This window comes from Sminthopsis crassicaudata, chromosome 4, assembly GCF_048593235.1.
Source record: "Sminthopsis crassicaudata isolate SCR6 chromosome 4, ASM4859323v1, whole genome shotgun sequence".
Classification (NCBI taxonomy): domain Eukaryota; kingdom Metazoa; phylum Chordata; class Mammalia; order Dasyuromorphia; family Dasyuridae; genus Sminthopsis; species Sminthopsis crassicaudata.
The window spans coordinates 455,199,735-455,214,166 of record NC_133620.1 but is presented as its reverse complement, the minus strand read 5'-3'; the positions used below and the strand labels follow the sequence as shown (position 1 = coordinate 455,214,166).

The 14,432-nt window shown below is 42.5% G+C and overlaps 1 protein-coding gene across 1 annotated transcript in view; it reads right to left on the bottom strand.

Annotated features, from left to right (window-relative positions):
• Window positions 1-1,249: 1,249 nt before the first annotated feature.
• Window positions 1,250-14,432, bottom strand: part of RPA1 (replication protein A1) — a 55,984-nt gene continuing 42,801 nt past the window's right edge. Inside the window, exons 16-17 of the mRNA XM_074263866.1 lie at window positions 2,539-2,625; window positions 1,250-2,279 (exon numbers count right to left, since the gene is read on the bottom strand). Coding sequence (XP_074119967.1) covers window positions 2,166-2,279; window positions 2,539-2,625 — 201 coding nt within the window. The 3' untranslated portion in view covers window positions 1,250-2,165. The remainder of the gene's footprint in view (window positions 2,280-2,538; window positions 2,626-14,432) is intronic.

The window sequence follows — 14,432 nt, the reverse complement described above, 5'->3', positions numbered from 1 at the left end:
CAAGAGAATATAAGGACTGTGGGCCAGAATCTATTTAGGAGATCCTTGGGGACTTGAAGCTCTTAAAAGCAAACTAGTGGAGCCAGTTTCTGATGTTTCTCCACTGGTGATCTGATTTCCAGGAGGGAAATCTGCTAAAAATCCTCCCTGGAGGAAGCCTCTTGCAAGAACGCCTCCCCAAATCACAACACAGGAACCGCTGGTCTGGTCACGTGGCACGGTAATAGCCCATCCTTCGCCAGGGAGCAGAGGATACATGCCGGGCTCAATGCTCAGGTGCCCATCACACGGACACCTGGGGAAAGCAGTCTTTCTCCTCCAGAAGGCTATGGGGGAGGGGGGCAAGGGGGAAGCAGGCAGGGAAGAGCAAGCAGGAGCAACTAGTTACAAGATGGAAAGAGAGATCATCCCTTCTCACCCACAATTTGTCAATCCAGAGAGGTGCTGAAGACTATAATTTTCTAGTTGATGCTTTATAAGCAAGGTCAGAAGGAACAAGCAATTCTACCAAAAAATCCGGAGGCCTCAGCAAGAGAAGCCAGCGCGACTCTGTCACCACCTTCAGAGGCGAAGGCAGTTAAAGAAGGAATCTGGCCAAGCAATTAATGGTCCTGAGAAAAAATGCCCTTCAAGTCCTTTCTCGGAAGCGGAATTCCTTTGCCTCAAGCTTGTAGGCCCTGAAAACAAAGAGGACACCTCAGGAAGCATCAGGGACTGAGCCAAGGGCTCGAGAAGGAGCCTCCCGAACCTATTTCCATAAATTAAAATCCAGTTCGCGAGGCTGCAGTGGGTCTGCAACACTGCCTATAGTCGGAGGGATGTGCAGCAAATGCCAAGCTGTGAGCTGCAGCCAACGGACGCATAATTAATGTGATTAGAAGCACACAGAGCAAGCATGCTCTGCTGACTGAAAAGCCCAGTAGCATAATTACTGTTTTCTATACTAGCTCACTGTCTGTACAAATTTCAAAGCCTGGTTGGTTTTAGACTGCTGTGTAAACGTCAATAAAATCCCCAAAGTGCCAGATCGTCAGCATTCTTGGGCACAAAACATATCCTTTTTTTTTCTTTTAAAGATAAATTTCAGGGCTGCAAACATCAGGAATAGAGATCTCTATGCCTCCGTCTAATCTTCGAGTTCGTAATAAGTTAACATCTCCCCCAAGTGAACATTTATTATGAAGGCTAATTAATTGCTTTCCAGTAAGTAGAACCCTTTTGAGTTCAAAGAAAGTAGGATTCACAGAGATCTAAATATACTATTTATTGAAACAAAGCAATAGAAACAGAGGGTTCCCCCTCCCCCTTCTTTATAATTCTCTCCTTATTTAAACACGGCTTCAACCAAAATTGAAGAAGTGAAACATACAAATGCAAGAAATATATACAGGTAGGAAACGTGTACAATCATCAATTCAAAACGTGATGTTAATTGAAGTGAAAACTCAAGCAACGCTTTGTAGTCGCCTAGATTTCCCTAGGGGACAGTGAGTCAATGCTTATCAGCCTTCCTCAGAAGAGACAATTTTGATTAATATCAGGCCCATCTGACTCAGTCTATTAAACCCTGAAGGAAGGATATTCTTCAGATATAAGAGATATGTCTTTGATTAATAATTCTGCCGCCTTGCCATTCTAGGCATTAACAGCGACGTGGCCCCTCCAGGAGGAGGAAGCTCGTGAGCACACCCAGGTCTTGCTCTGACTGCTCTCTAGCACTGCGTCCCCAATTCCTCTCCCAGAAAGTTCCCAAAGTCTCACCGACTGGAGCAATGAAACCTCGGGTACACCGTTTATTCTTCTGGCGGAGATTTAGGGCTAATTACTTCGAACAGGACTCCAACCTAAAGATAATGACATCTTAATAAAATCGACAAACGCCTGGAGCTAATGGCAGTGGCGACTGGTGCAGCACTGAGCGAGACTGGCCCCTGAAGGCTGACACGGTTCAGGGGTCACAAGATCTGAGCACACGCCTCTTTACCTACCAAGGGGTTCCCGGGCTCACTCGACAAAGGAAATTGCTTAGTCCACCATAAAGGGCAGCTCTGCCCCGTGCAGCTAAAGCTTAATTGTCACACAGGGGTGGGAAGAGATCAACTTCACATCAGCTCTGGGGTCGTTCTGGGGAGTGTCAAACTTCTGCCCAATCAGCAACACTCTTCTCACATTTGCCGAGCCGCCGCGTTCTTCCTGATGTTCATGATGAGCCTCTTGCCATATTCTCTGTAGTCCACAGGCTTCACGTCCACGACGGAGGCCTTGATGCGAGATTCATCCTGGGAAGGAGAGAGCCGTGGGTGAGGACCCCTCCGCCCCCACCCACTCCTAAGTCACTCTGATCAATGGCAGATCATCCCTTACGTGCCCAAAGAACCACAGACTTGGCTAGCTGGGCCTCTAGAGCCTTCACCTTAGGGTGACAGCAGGGGGACCAGGTCTTTGGGAGCCGCCCCACAACTAAGTACGCACGAATATGGAGCAGAGAAGCGCAGTGACCCCCCAGGCCCTGCCCTCCTCACTCCCAGGGTTACTCACGTTGTAAGTCTCCAGTTTGACTCTAATCTTGAATGTGTAGGAACGAAAGTTGGCGTTCTGGAAGACTTCCTCAAAGGCCTGCTCGTTCTGTAACGGGCAAACAGAAGGAGGAGATGTTGGTGGGATCTCATCATCTCAACACGATTCACACATGCAAAATCAACTTAATTTCCGAAGTACATATCTGCTGACAAGATTTTTACTCCCAAGTTGATAGAAATTAGTTGTCAAATCTAATTTCCATCATAGCAAATTCCAGACAAGACAAGTATCTTGGTTTTAAATTTTATTAAAATCAACACTTTTGGTCTTCGCCTTCCAAGACTGGGAGATCTGGAGAGTAATTCATTCATCAGGACTTAACAAGTACTTACAGGAGACACACCCTCCCTTCTAAGTTTTCTGGATTGCTCTCTCCAGGCCCTTCCCAGCACGTCACACACTAAGCATGTGTCCACCACCACCATCACTCTGCCCCCACTAACTTGGAGATCTCATCAGCTGCCAAGGGTTCAATCACCATTTATTCTACCAGATCTATATATCCAGTCTCAATCTCTCCCAAGCTCTCGTGTTGAGTCAACAACTGATTTTTTGTGCACATCAAAATGGGTATCTCAGAGGCACCAGAACTCAGCATGCTCCTAATAGAGCCCATTATATTCTCTTTCCCTTCACATTATCCCAGCTTTCTACTATCATTGAGAGCACCATCATCTTCCAGTTACCAACCTGAAAAATCAAGATGATTCTTGATTCCTCACCTGCTCTCACCTCATATATCCAACCTGTTGTCAAATCTTGTTTTTACCTTCTTAGCATGTCTCATGCAGATCTCCCCACAAAGTTACCATCCTAGAAATAGTAGGAGCCCATCACATCTTGCCTAAACTACTGCACTAACTTCGGTTCCCCAAGAGATGGGCTCCTCCTCAGCTTCCAATTCTCTGCCACTACAAAACAGGGTTGCTATAAACATTTTTGTACATCCTTAATTCGTTTTGCTTAGTTACACTCCCCCCGCCTTTCCTTTGCATTTCCCTGTCTAGTGAAATTTATTTCTGTACCCAACTGTGTATGTATACGTCCCTCTTTCAAGCAGTTCAGATTAAAATGTCGCTTACCCTGGGACCCCTTCCACCTTGTTTGGGTTGACATACTTTTTCCCTATTTCCCTCTCTTTCCTAGGTAGTATGTTTCTCATCTCTATTAAGACGTAACAGAAAGCATTCCAAGGCCCTGGAGATGAAAGGGGCCAGAGGGAACACATGTATCATCTCCCCATAAAAAACCGTAAACAGTTTATTCTTATTCAGTTCTTTAGGATTGTTTGTTCATGATTATCCATTTGGGTTGCTCTTGACTTCTGTGCCTGCACTTCAAAGTTTCTGTGTACCTCTGGTCTTTTCCTAAGATAAGCTTTGGATTCTATTACATTAAAAACATTTTAAGCTCTTACTTCATCTCTTTCAAGAATTCTTGTTGAATTTCTGCCCAAACTGATTTTTTCTCAGAGCCTTTACCTGGAGTCATTTTCTTCTAGGTTTGCATGTTAAGTTTACTTGTCACCATGATCTTTTTTTTTATGGGGGGATCTTGGGGTTGACTCATTCTTCTGGTTTCTTTCCTGATTTCTGACTTTAAGTTAGGGATGGGCTCTGTGTATTTCTAAAGGGGAATGTCTGGTCCAGGAGGACCAGAGTGGTGGTTCAGCAGCCACTTTATTGGGGTACTGAATATTGCATTATTCTAGGATCCAAAGAACAGCTTGGACTGGAAACCTACAAGATTTCAGTGCTCCTAAAGTAGCCTGATCCAGAGACAAAGTCTGGTGGCTGCCTTTCTGTTATGGGCTCTGCAAGGAAATCGTTGAACAAGGTTTTCTCTCATATCTTTCAAGATATGATATCTGCAATAAATATGGGGGTACTTTGTTGGGAGAAAGCATTTAAGGCAGAATTTTGTTCTCCCAAGGATAAAAAAATTAGTGGCAACAACAAACTGAAGTAGAATCTTGTACTCCATATTTTCCAGTCAATTATGTGATGGTAAAAATGTAGTCTATTGTGGAACATCATTTGTGATGTGAAAGGTGGCTTATTCTCTTTAATTCCCTCAGAAGGGAATTATTGCACAGATGCAGTGTCACAAGAAATTCTGCATATGATGTAAAGTGGGCCTATAGGATGGTTGCTATTATTTTGATCTAAGCTTTTTTACTTCTTGTTGGGTGTCCTTCATTTTTGAAGAGAACCAATGACATCATGAAAGGAATTAGAATCAGATTGTGTGAATTAGATTTAAGTGAGACAGAACTGCACAAAGTCATCAACCTTACTCCTCTTCCAGTGACAAAAGTCAGGATATGACTGGTGATGGTCCAGTATGTAATGGATGACCTGGTGCCTGGTGTGTGACCAAGTTCTAAGAGACTGCGCCTACTTTATCCTCTTTCACTGTCACTGGAACAAACTGTTCACATCCAACAGTTCTGCCGGGGAAGTCTTTATATGCTTGGGACAAACACCCACACAACTCACCAAGGGGCTAAGCCCCTCAGGTATCTCCATCTGATTTAATCTGTCAGCCAAGATGTTTTATTAGGGTGCAGCCATTGGCACGCTATAGTTTTTAAATAGGGGCTAGTTCCCTGTCCCTCAGACTGTGGGAGGCCGGACTATAGTAAAAACAAAACCTCATGCTCTGTCTCCACCCCTCAGCCCATTTGCCATAACTGGGCGGGCCGCATAAACGTCCTCAGTGGGTGCTTCTGGCCCGTGGGCCATAGTTTGAGAACCCTTGGCTTAGAGCCACAAGTGAGAGATGCATGAAACATATGGCCATCAAAGGTGGATGAGAAGTCCTGAAAAGGGGAGGCAAGTCCTCACCCAAGAGGTGCTAACCCTCCTTAAATCCTTACCTCTTTTTAATAGTATAAATTCTGAGAGTTTTTTCCAGTCCTTTATCTTCTTTTTCACTATTTATTTTGAAAATCAATCCCTAAAAAAGGACCCATATTGCAAAAATGTTTGTAGCAGCGAGAAACTGGAAGATGAATGGATGTCCATCAATTGGAGAATGGTTGGGTAAATTGTGGTCTATGAATGTTATGGAATATTATTGTTCTGTAAGAAATGAGCAGCGGGATGATTTCAAAAAGGCCTGGAGAGACTCACACGAACTGATGCTGAGTGAAACGAGCAGAACTAGGAGATCATTATACATATATTATGATCAATTCTGATAGGCGTGGCCCTCTCCAACAATGAGATGTTTCAAACCAATTCCAACTGTTCAGTGATGAAGAGAATCAGCTACACCCAGAGAATTATGGGAAACAACATAGCATTTCCACTCTTTCTGTTGCTGTTTGCTTGCATTTTGTTTTCTTCTCAGTTTTTTTTTTTTCTTTTTGATCCGATTTTTCTTGTGCGGCAAGATCATTGTATAAGTGTGTGTGTGTATATAGGATTTAACAAATATTTTAACATATTTAACATGTATTGGACTACATGTCATCTAGGGGAGGGGGAAAGGAAGGATAATTTGGAACAGAAGGCTTTGCAAGGGTCAATGTTGAAAAATTATCCATGCATATGTTTTGTAAATAAAAAACTTTAATAAAAAAAAAAATCAATCCCTAAATGCCCTCAAAATTGGTTCACCTCCAGCACACATCTTCTCTGTATATATTTTGGTCCTGTCCACTTTCTTTTTTCATCCTTGTCCTTTTTTAGTGCCATTTCCACTTGTATGAGTACACAAAAAAGATAGCTCATTTAGGAATGAAGTCTGTTAACACTTTGTCCTTTACCGTTCCTTCTTCCTAAATTTTATGTCTTCTAATATATTTTTTGCCATCCTCATTTATTCCTACTTTTTAATCAAAGTCATCAAGTATCAAAATAAATGTTGGAGTAATTTAGGAGGATTTATTGAACTTTTCATAACTTCTCTACGTCTTCATCTTCTGAAATACATATTAGTGTAAAAACACCAATTATTTTCATGACAGCCTTCTCACAAAAACTTACTATTATGACTACCCCAGCCACCTAATTAATTTCTTTGGTTCCAGTCACTCTACTCTGCAATATATCATCCATGCAACTATTAAACTCCTCTTCCTAAAGCACAGGTCTGCTCATGTTACTCAAGAAGCTTTCATAGTTCCCTACTGTCTCTAAGATAAAAAGTAAGCTTCTATTTGGCATCTTCACAAACTGGCCCCAACCTAACTTTCCAAAAGATTTCTCATGACGCTCCCTCACACATTCTATAGCCCAACTCATACAATTCCATTTTTTGGGAAAACTCAGGCCTGGAATGCCTTCCCTCACCTCCACCTCCTGGAATCCTTTAGCTAACTTAAAGCTTCAGCTCAAATGCCACCTCTTCTCAAAAGCCTCCAAATGCCCCAGCTGTCGCTGCTTATCCACTGGAAGTCCCTTTGCATTCCTTTGGCACCATCTGCGCATATGCTGCTCTTCTCAGCAGAAGGAAGGATCCTTCAGGAAAGAGCTGTTGTGCTTTTCTCTGAATATCCCCAGTAGCTTCATGCAGTGTCCAGGAAGCACTGGCTGCTTAAATGCTTCCTGAATCGAGTATGTTACCTGCACCGGTGAATATCCCATAAAACTAACTCTGCTGACTCCTCGTGACTTTTCAGAGTGAGTTATCCTTCATTTTGTACACCCTCCTTTAATTGTCTGGTTCCCGGTGTTAAGTGTCCGGACAAGGACTTCAGTTTCAGAGTGTTTACACTGACTTTTTTGTCCCCCAAGAGCAGGAGCGAGGGCCATGCTATATTTTTTGTAGTTTCACAGATGCAAAAGATTTCCTCATCATGTATGTGAGTGTCCGGCCTAGCACTCAGAAAGGAGAAACACACCCATCACTAGTGCCTTTCCAACAAGGCAGAACCTACCGCCCTTCAAGAACCAAAGATCCTCTTTGTGATGCAATGAAATAACAGATGAGATGGGACATACAAAGACAAAGAGCTGTCTGCAAGAAGCTTACTTTCACTAGTTAACCCATGGTAAAAGAGAAATCCTGAGTTCCAATTTGGTTCCAGATACTTAACTTCCTCATCTATACTATTAAGATAATAACAACACTTCCTTTCCAGTGGTTATGGTGAGGAAAAGGAAGGAACAAGAATTTATTAAGTACCTACTATCTGTCAGGTACTGGATTAAGCACTTCTATACTGATCATCTCATTATCATTTCCTCCTAACCACTGGAAGGCAGGTGCTATTATTATCCCCATTTTACAGATGAGGAAACTAAGGCAGACAGAGGCTAAGGGATGTGTCCAGGATGACACAGACAGTTAAGTGTTTGGGGGCTTCCTGACTCCAAGCCCAAAGCTCTTTCCACTAAAACCTGATATTTGTAGAATGCACTGTAAAGTTACAATTGCTATGGAAATGCCAGCTATTATTAAGGCAGACTTGGAGGAGGGAAGAACATTAGCAATTGAAGGGATCAGTAATGGCTTCATGTAGGTGGAACCTGAGTCTTGAAAAAAGACAGAGGTTCTAAGAGACAGGTGAGAAGGAGGCACATTTCAGGCAGGTAATGATCAGCTTGTGCATGCTGAGCTCAGGGAACAGAAAAGAAAAGGAGTGACAGGAAGACAGAGTGGCAAGGAAGGCAGAAGCCAGGCTGGGAGGGCCTTTAAATGCCAGCCTGACGACTGTTCTTTATCATAAAGGCAATAGGGAGCGAGTGAAGACATCTGAGCAAGGAGAAGGTAACAAGGAAAAACCCAAATCTCAGGAATATTAATTTAGCAGCTAGAGGAAGTTCAAAGCCCAATCAGAACTCATTTCTATAGAACAGGTGTGAGACTTTGAGAGTGGAGAGAAGGCAGGTGAAAAAAAAGTTGGAAGCAGAATTGACAAGATTGGGCAGGTAACAGCACACACTTAGGCAGCACTTTGCAGTTTCCTGTCCCACATATTCTTTCATCTGAACTGTACAACAATCCTGTGAGATAGGTGATAGCATTATCCCCATTTGATCACCAAGGAAACTGAGGCAGAGTCCCACAGCTATTAAGTGACGGAGCCAAGATTCCAAGTCAGACCCTGAATGAGTGGAGTAAGGGTCAAAGGTGAATCTGAGGCTGAAGATCTGAGTGATTAGAAAGACAGAAGTGTCTTCCACAGGTAACGGTCATGTAAGAAGGAATCCTTCTTTTGACCTGAACTCTGCATTGGATTTCCTCTGACAAGCAAATACCTCTGATAGATGAACCTTCTCCCAATTCATGTCTCGATTGATGTTATTTATTAGGGGGGGTGGAGGGGAAGGGGAGAGGAAGGCAGGTACCTCTGAAGGAATCTTGTATCTAATATGTACATGAGGGACATTTTGTTGGAAGAAATCCTTTAAGGGAGAATTTTGTCATGCAAAGTAAAACATTATTGCCAACAAATACCACACACTACAGAATCTTGGAGAGGGTTGATAGAGAAGGTAAAATGGAGAGAAATAATACAATTTTTGCTTGTTGATTCTGATACCTACGGGTTCTCTAGATGGTCGGTATCCAGCAGGCAGCTGCTGAAGGGGCACCAGAACTCATGAGATTTAAGATTGATAAATGAGGAGGTAGTCGAGTAGGAATGATAACTGACTTCATGGAGCTGATGAGGTCATCAACAGAAGGGAGAAAAGAAGAGGACCAGGACTTTTGGGGAACTCCTACACTAAGAAAGCAGGACACGAACTATGACCCAGGTAAAGGAAATTGAGAAGGATTAAGTAAACAGGAGAGAATGACCAAGTATCTATCAAAAGCTGCAGTGAAGTCAAGAAGGATAAATCTGAGAAAAACTATTAGATTTCATCCTTAAAAGACCATTGGTAATCTTGCATTTTCATTTTTTAAAATTCTCCCCCTTTCTTAGTTACATGTAAAACTTTTTTTTTTTTTTGGTTATACATATAGATTCATATGAATCATATTGGGAGAAAAAAAATCAATAAAAGAAAAACTATAAGGAAAAAAAATACAGGAGAAACATAGCATGTGTCGATTTACATTCAGTCTCCATAACTACCTCTCGAGATACGATTGGCATTTTCCATTCAAAATTTATTGGAATTGCCTTGGATCACTGAACTGGTGAGAACCAAATCTATCATTGTTGAACATCACACAAACTTGTTGTTGCTGTGTACAATATTTTTCTGGTTCTGCTTATTTCCCTCAGCATCAGTTCGTATTTTATAAATCTTCCCAAGTCTTTCTAAAATCCAGCTGTTCATCATTTATTATAGAATAAATAATATTCCATAACCTTCATATTCCATAACTTACCCATCTATTGGGGAATGGTTGAATATCTACTCATTTTCCAATTCTTTGCCACAACAAAAAGAAGGATCCGTTCCCTTCTTTTATGATCTCTTTGGGATACAGACCCAGCAGTGGCTCTATTGGATTAAAGGACACGCACAGTTTGATAGCCCTTTGGACATAGTTCCAAATTGCTCTCCAGAATGGCTGGATCAGTTCATAACTCTACCCACAGTGCATCAGTATCCCAATTTTCCAACATCCTCTCCAACCTTGAGGATTTTCTACTTTGTGTCATATTAGCCAATCTGACAGGTGTGAGGTGTTACCTCAGACTTGTTTTAATTTGCATTTCTCTGATCAATTATTGATTTAGAGCAGGGGTTCTCAAACTACTGCCCACAGACTAGATGTGGCCGCCGGGTTATGGCAAATGGGCTGAGGGGCGGAGACGAGTGTGAGCTTTTGTTTTTACTATAGTCCGGCCTCCCACAGTCTGAGGGACTGGGAACTGGCCCCTATTTAAAAAGTTTGAGGACCGCTGATTTAGAGCACTTATATGACTATAGGGAAAGAGCACTTTCAATCAAGTTTCCCCTACCCTTAAAATAAACTCCACTAACCCCTATGATCCACTCCAGCTAGGTCTCCCATTTTTCTCAAACTCCACAAAAAAGCTTTTGTCTCCTTCTTTCCTCATTCTCTCCTCAGCTGATACAAGATGAGCCCAGACTTCATGTCTCCATTGAAACAGTTCCCACCAAAGTTACCAAAAATCTCAAACTGAATGGTGTTTTCTCATAGTGAATGATTCTCGCCCCTCTTCTGTATCTGACACATCTGGAGTTCAGCTCTCCCGTCCCCACACCACGGCCCAGATTTCCATAACACTACTCTCTGCTGGCTCATCATGGCATTTCCCCAACTAAGGTATTGCACAAGCTTCCATCCTGGGCCTTCTCTTCTCTCTCAGCAACATTGTCATTTCTGTGCAGATGATTCAAGATCTCTATACCCATCCCTGGTCTCTCCTGGGACTCAGGCCCTATTACAGACATTTCAAACTCAACACATTTAAACTCATTATCTTCTTAAATCTGCCCCTCTGGCTGACTTGCCTATTTCTAGCAAAGGCCTCACCATCCTTCCATTGTTTCACATTTGTAACCTTGGCCTCTTCCTGGACTCTTCCTTTGCATCCCTCCACCTCCTTCCCCCAACCAAAGTGCAAAATGTGACCATTTTGGGCTTCACCACCTTTCCCATCTCTGATCTCGCCTCTCGTATCCCTTCAGGATCACTGCAATGACCTCCTAATTGGGCTCTCGACTTGGAGCTCCTCCCTGCTTGAGTCTCTCTTCCATACAACTACCAAAGTCTATTTCCTTAAAGCAGATCTGGCCATATGAATTCCTTATTCAACAAACCCTAGTAGTTTGCAGTTGCTTCTAGGACAAAAAAAAAAAAAAAATCTTCTCTTAGCTTTTAAAGCTCTATGCAACTTGGACCCCGATGATCTTTCTGCCCTCACTGAGAGGAGGAAGGGAAGGAAACAAGCCTTTGTTAAGTGCCCACTTCATGCTAAGTACCAGGATCAGTGCTTCAGTGCTTCATAAATATTATCTCATTTGAATCTCACAACAACTCTGAGATAAGTGTTTGATTATCACCATTTTACAAATGAGTAAACCGAGGCTGACAGAGGTCTAGCTTTGCAGCTAGACCATGCCAGAGCTTGGATCTTCCTGACTCCCAGTCCCCAGTGCTCTCCTCTGTACCACTGCTTCCCTTCTTGTACTCTGATCTAGTCCAAATGATTTTCTATTCCCCAGCCTTCCACCTTCCATATGCCCGTTCTGAGGCCTTGCCTCTACCTCAGAGGGTTCCTCTCTCCTTGCTTCATACATGTTTTATGTGGACTTGCAGTCCTCCCCATTAGAATGTAAACTCCTGTGAACAGGGATTGCTTTACTCCTTGCATCTGGAGCCCCAGCACCTAGCACAGGCACTAGTGTTTAATCAATTGATTATGTGGTAAGATCAGAAGCCAGAGCACAATCAATTGACAAGTGAGGAAATGGGAGCACTGAGAGAAGATAGTAAAGAATATGTCTGTGAAAGGGAGGAGAGATATAGAACAATGCCTTGGAGAAGTGTAACTGAGTGGAGGTGGTTTTTAAAAGTATGTACTGATCTTTTGTTTTCAAATTTTTACATTTCCTAATATATCTCCCTTCTAAAACACTATCCCTCATAACAAAGAATAATCTTTTAAAAACAGCCCAGCAAAACTACCCAACCCTCCCCCCAAAGCCTGTCAGCTTCCACAGCCACACCAGTTTCCCCAGTCTGAAAAGGAAATGTGTCTGTAAGTGGAGTAAGGACAGAAGAGACCTGGGCAGATTTGTAGGCATCAAGAAGAGGCGGGTGATAAGGACCGAAGATTAGAGAAATGTGGAATAGACAAAAGGGGCAAGCTCCCAAGGAAGGAGGAAGAGAGGTTCAAGTACATCAGTAGAAAGCTTGATCTTGGCAAGGAGAAAAACCACTTCTCTGTGACATTCTGAAACTGGGAAGAAAAAGAAGGGGATGATACAGAGAGGTTCTGAAGTTTAAATAGGGGAAGGGGAGATCATGACAGACAGCTTTTAGTCTCTCTGGAAAGGAAGGAGGTAGTAAAGGAGGCTGGAAGAGAGAAGAGGCTTAGCAGAGCTGCTGAGGTCGTGTAATAGTTAATTACAGAAGGAAAAAAAGGATTGGATCCTCACAAAGCCCTGAGGTCCCAATTGGGATAAGATAAACTTAGATGGAGCGCAATCAGCCAAGCTGTAAAAAAGTTGTAACTTCCTCCGGCAACACAGAGAAGGCAGATGGCGGGAAGAAACCAGGGCCCAGCTTTAGCCAAGCTTGAGTGGAAAGCGCAGGCCAAGAACTGACGGTCGATCAGAGGGCAGCACAGGTGAGGGAGAGGGGCTCTGCTGGCTGGGGCCAAAGTCAGGACTTGGTGGGCCAAGCCTGGAAAGGAATTGCAGACAGCTGGAAAAGTGCGGAAGTGCCACAAGAACAGTGTGAGCTGAGGAGAAAAAGAGCCAGACTAACCAAAGGAAAGGCAGGCTGCATGCATGGATTCGAACCAGGGTAAAAGGCCCAGCTCTGCACCCACCCAATTTGCTTCTGTTTTCCCTGCTAAGGATTACAACTATTCTCTGAGCTCCTTCCATTCCCCACAGCGTCCTTGGGTGCACAGTTCTCCAGGCTCAGCTGCCTTTGTTCTGCATCAGTTCCACAAGTTTCCATATTCTTTTCCATGGTCCCAGTTATTGTTTCCTTCAGAACAGCAATATTCAATTTCATTGACCCACCAGACCTTCTTATATATAGTGTTCCCCAGTCAATGGACACCCACTTAAAAAAAAAAATTGTTGCTATCACAGATCGCTGCTATAATCTCTGGTGTTTATGAGCACTTCTGTTTTTATCAATGACCTTATGGGGGCATATGTCTAGCAGTGGAGTCTTGGGTCAAAGGATATGGATGTTTTTGTCACTTTTTTCTTATAATTCTAAACTGCTTTCCAGAAGGATTCGTCCAATTTGCAATTCCATCAACAGAGCATTAGTATGTCCATCTTTCCACGCTCCCTCTACCACTAACCATTCCCAACTTGTCTTTGTCAATTTGATGGCTATGAGCAAAACCTCAGAGTTGTTTTGCTTTGCATTTCTATTTATTAATTATTTAGGAATATTCTTTCATATACTAGCTTGCAATTATTTTCTGAACATGTCTTTTTAAAATCTAAATTGGTTGATGGGTTCTCTGTATATCCACATAATTTTTTTTTTTTTGACAATTCCCCTTTTTAGCTCTTCATCCCAACTATTTCTTTGTATCTTCAGAATTTCAACCTTGAGAGCTTCCAATTCATCCTGAATAACTTCCTTTGCAGAATTTTAAGCCACGAGAGCCTGCCTATTCTTTCTTAAAACATTTTAAAACCTGCTCCTGTCAAATCTGCTGGGCACCTCAGACCATGCCCCATGCCCAGCTTTCCTTTCCTCTAATATGACTAAAAGAGAAATGGTTACTTCCTCCTCAGGTTCCTATGTATTCACCTCAGGACCAGTTCCTCCTTGCTGAGATTGTAACTCAGAAAAGAAGCTGCCCTTATTGGAAAGAACATCTACTCCACTGCATGAAAAAAAATGCTTTAAATCTCTAATAATAAGAGTAATACAAATCAAAACAATTCACATCCTGCAAATTAACAAAAAAAAAAAATGCAATAGTCAATATTGAAGGAGTTTTGGAAAGACAAGTACACTGATACATTGTTGGGGGAGCTGTGAAATAGCCCGATTATTTTGGAAAACGATTTGGAACAATGCAAATGAATGACTAACCATACCCCCAGAACCAGATTTATACCCCAAGGAAGCCACTGGTAATTAAAAGAACAAAACAAACAAACAAAAAAACCACAACCATACACTTCAAATAGCAGCATTTTTTATGATAGCTAAGAATTTAAAATGAAAGTAGATGTCCATCAATTGGGGAATGGCTCGCCAAACTGTGG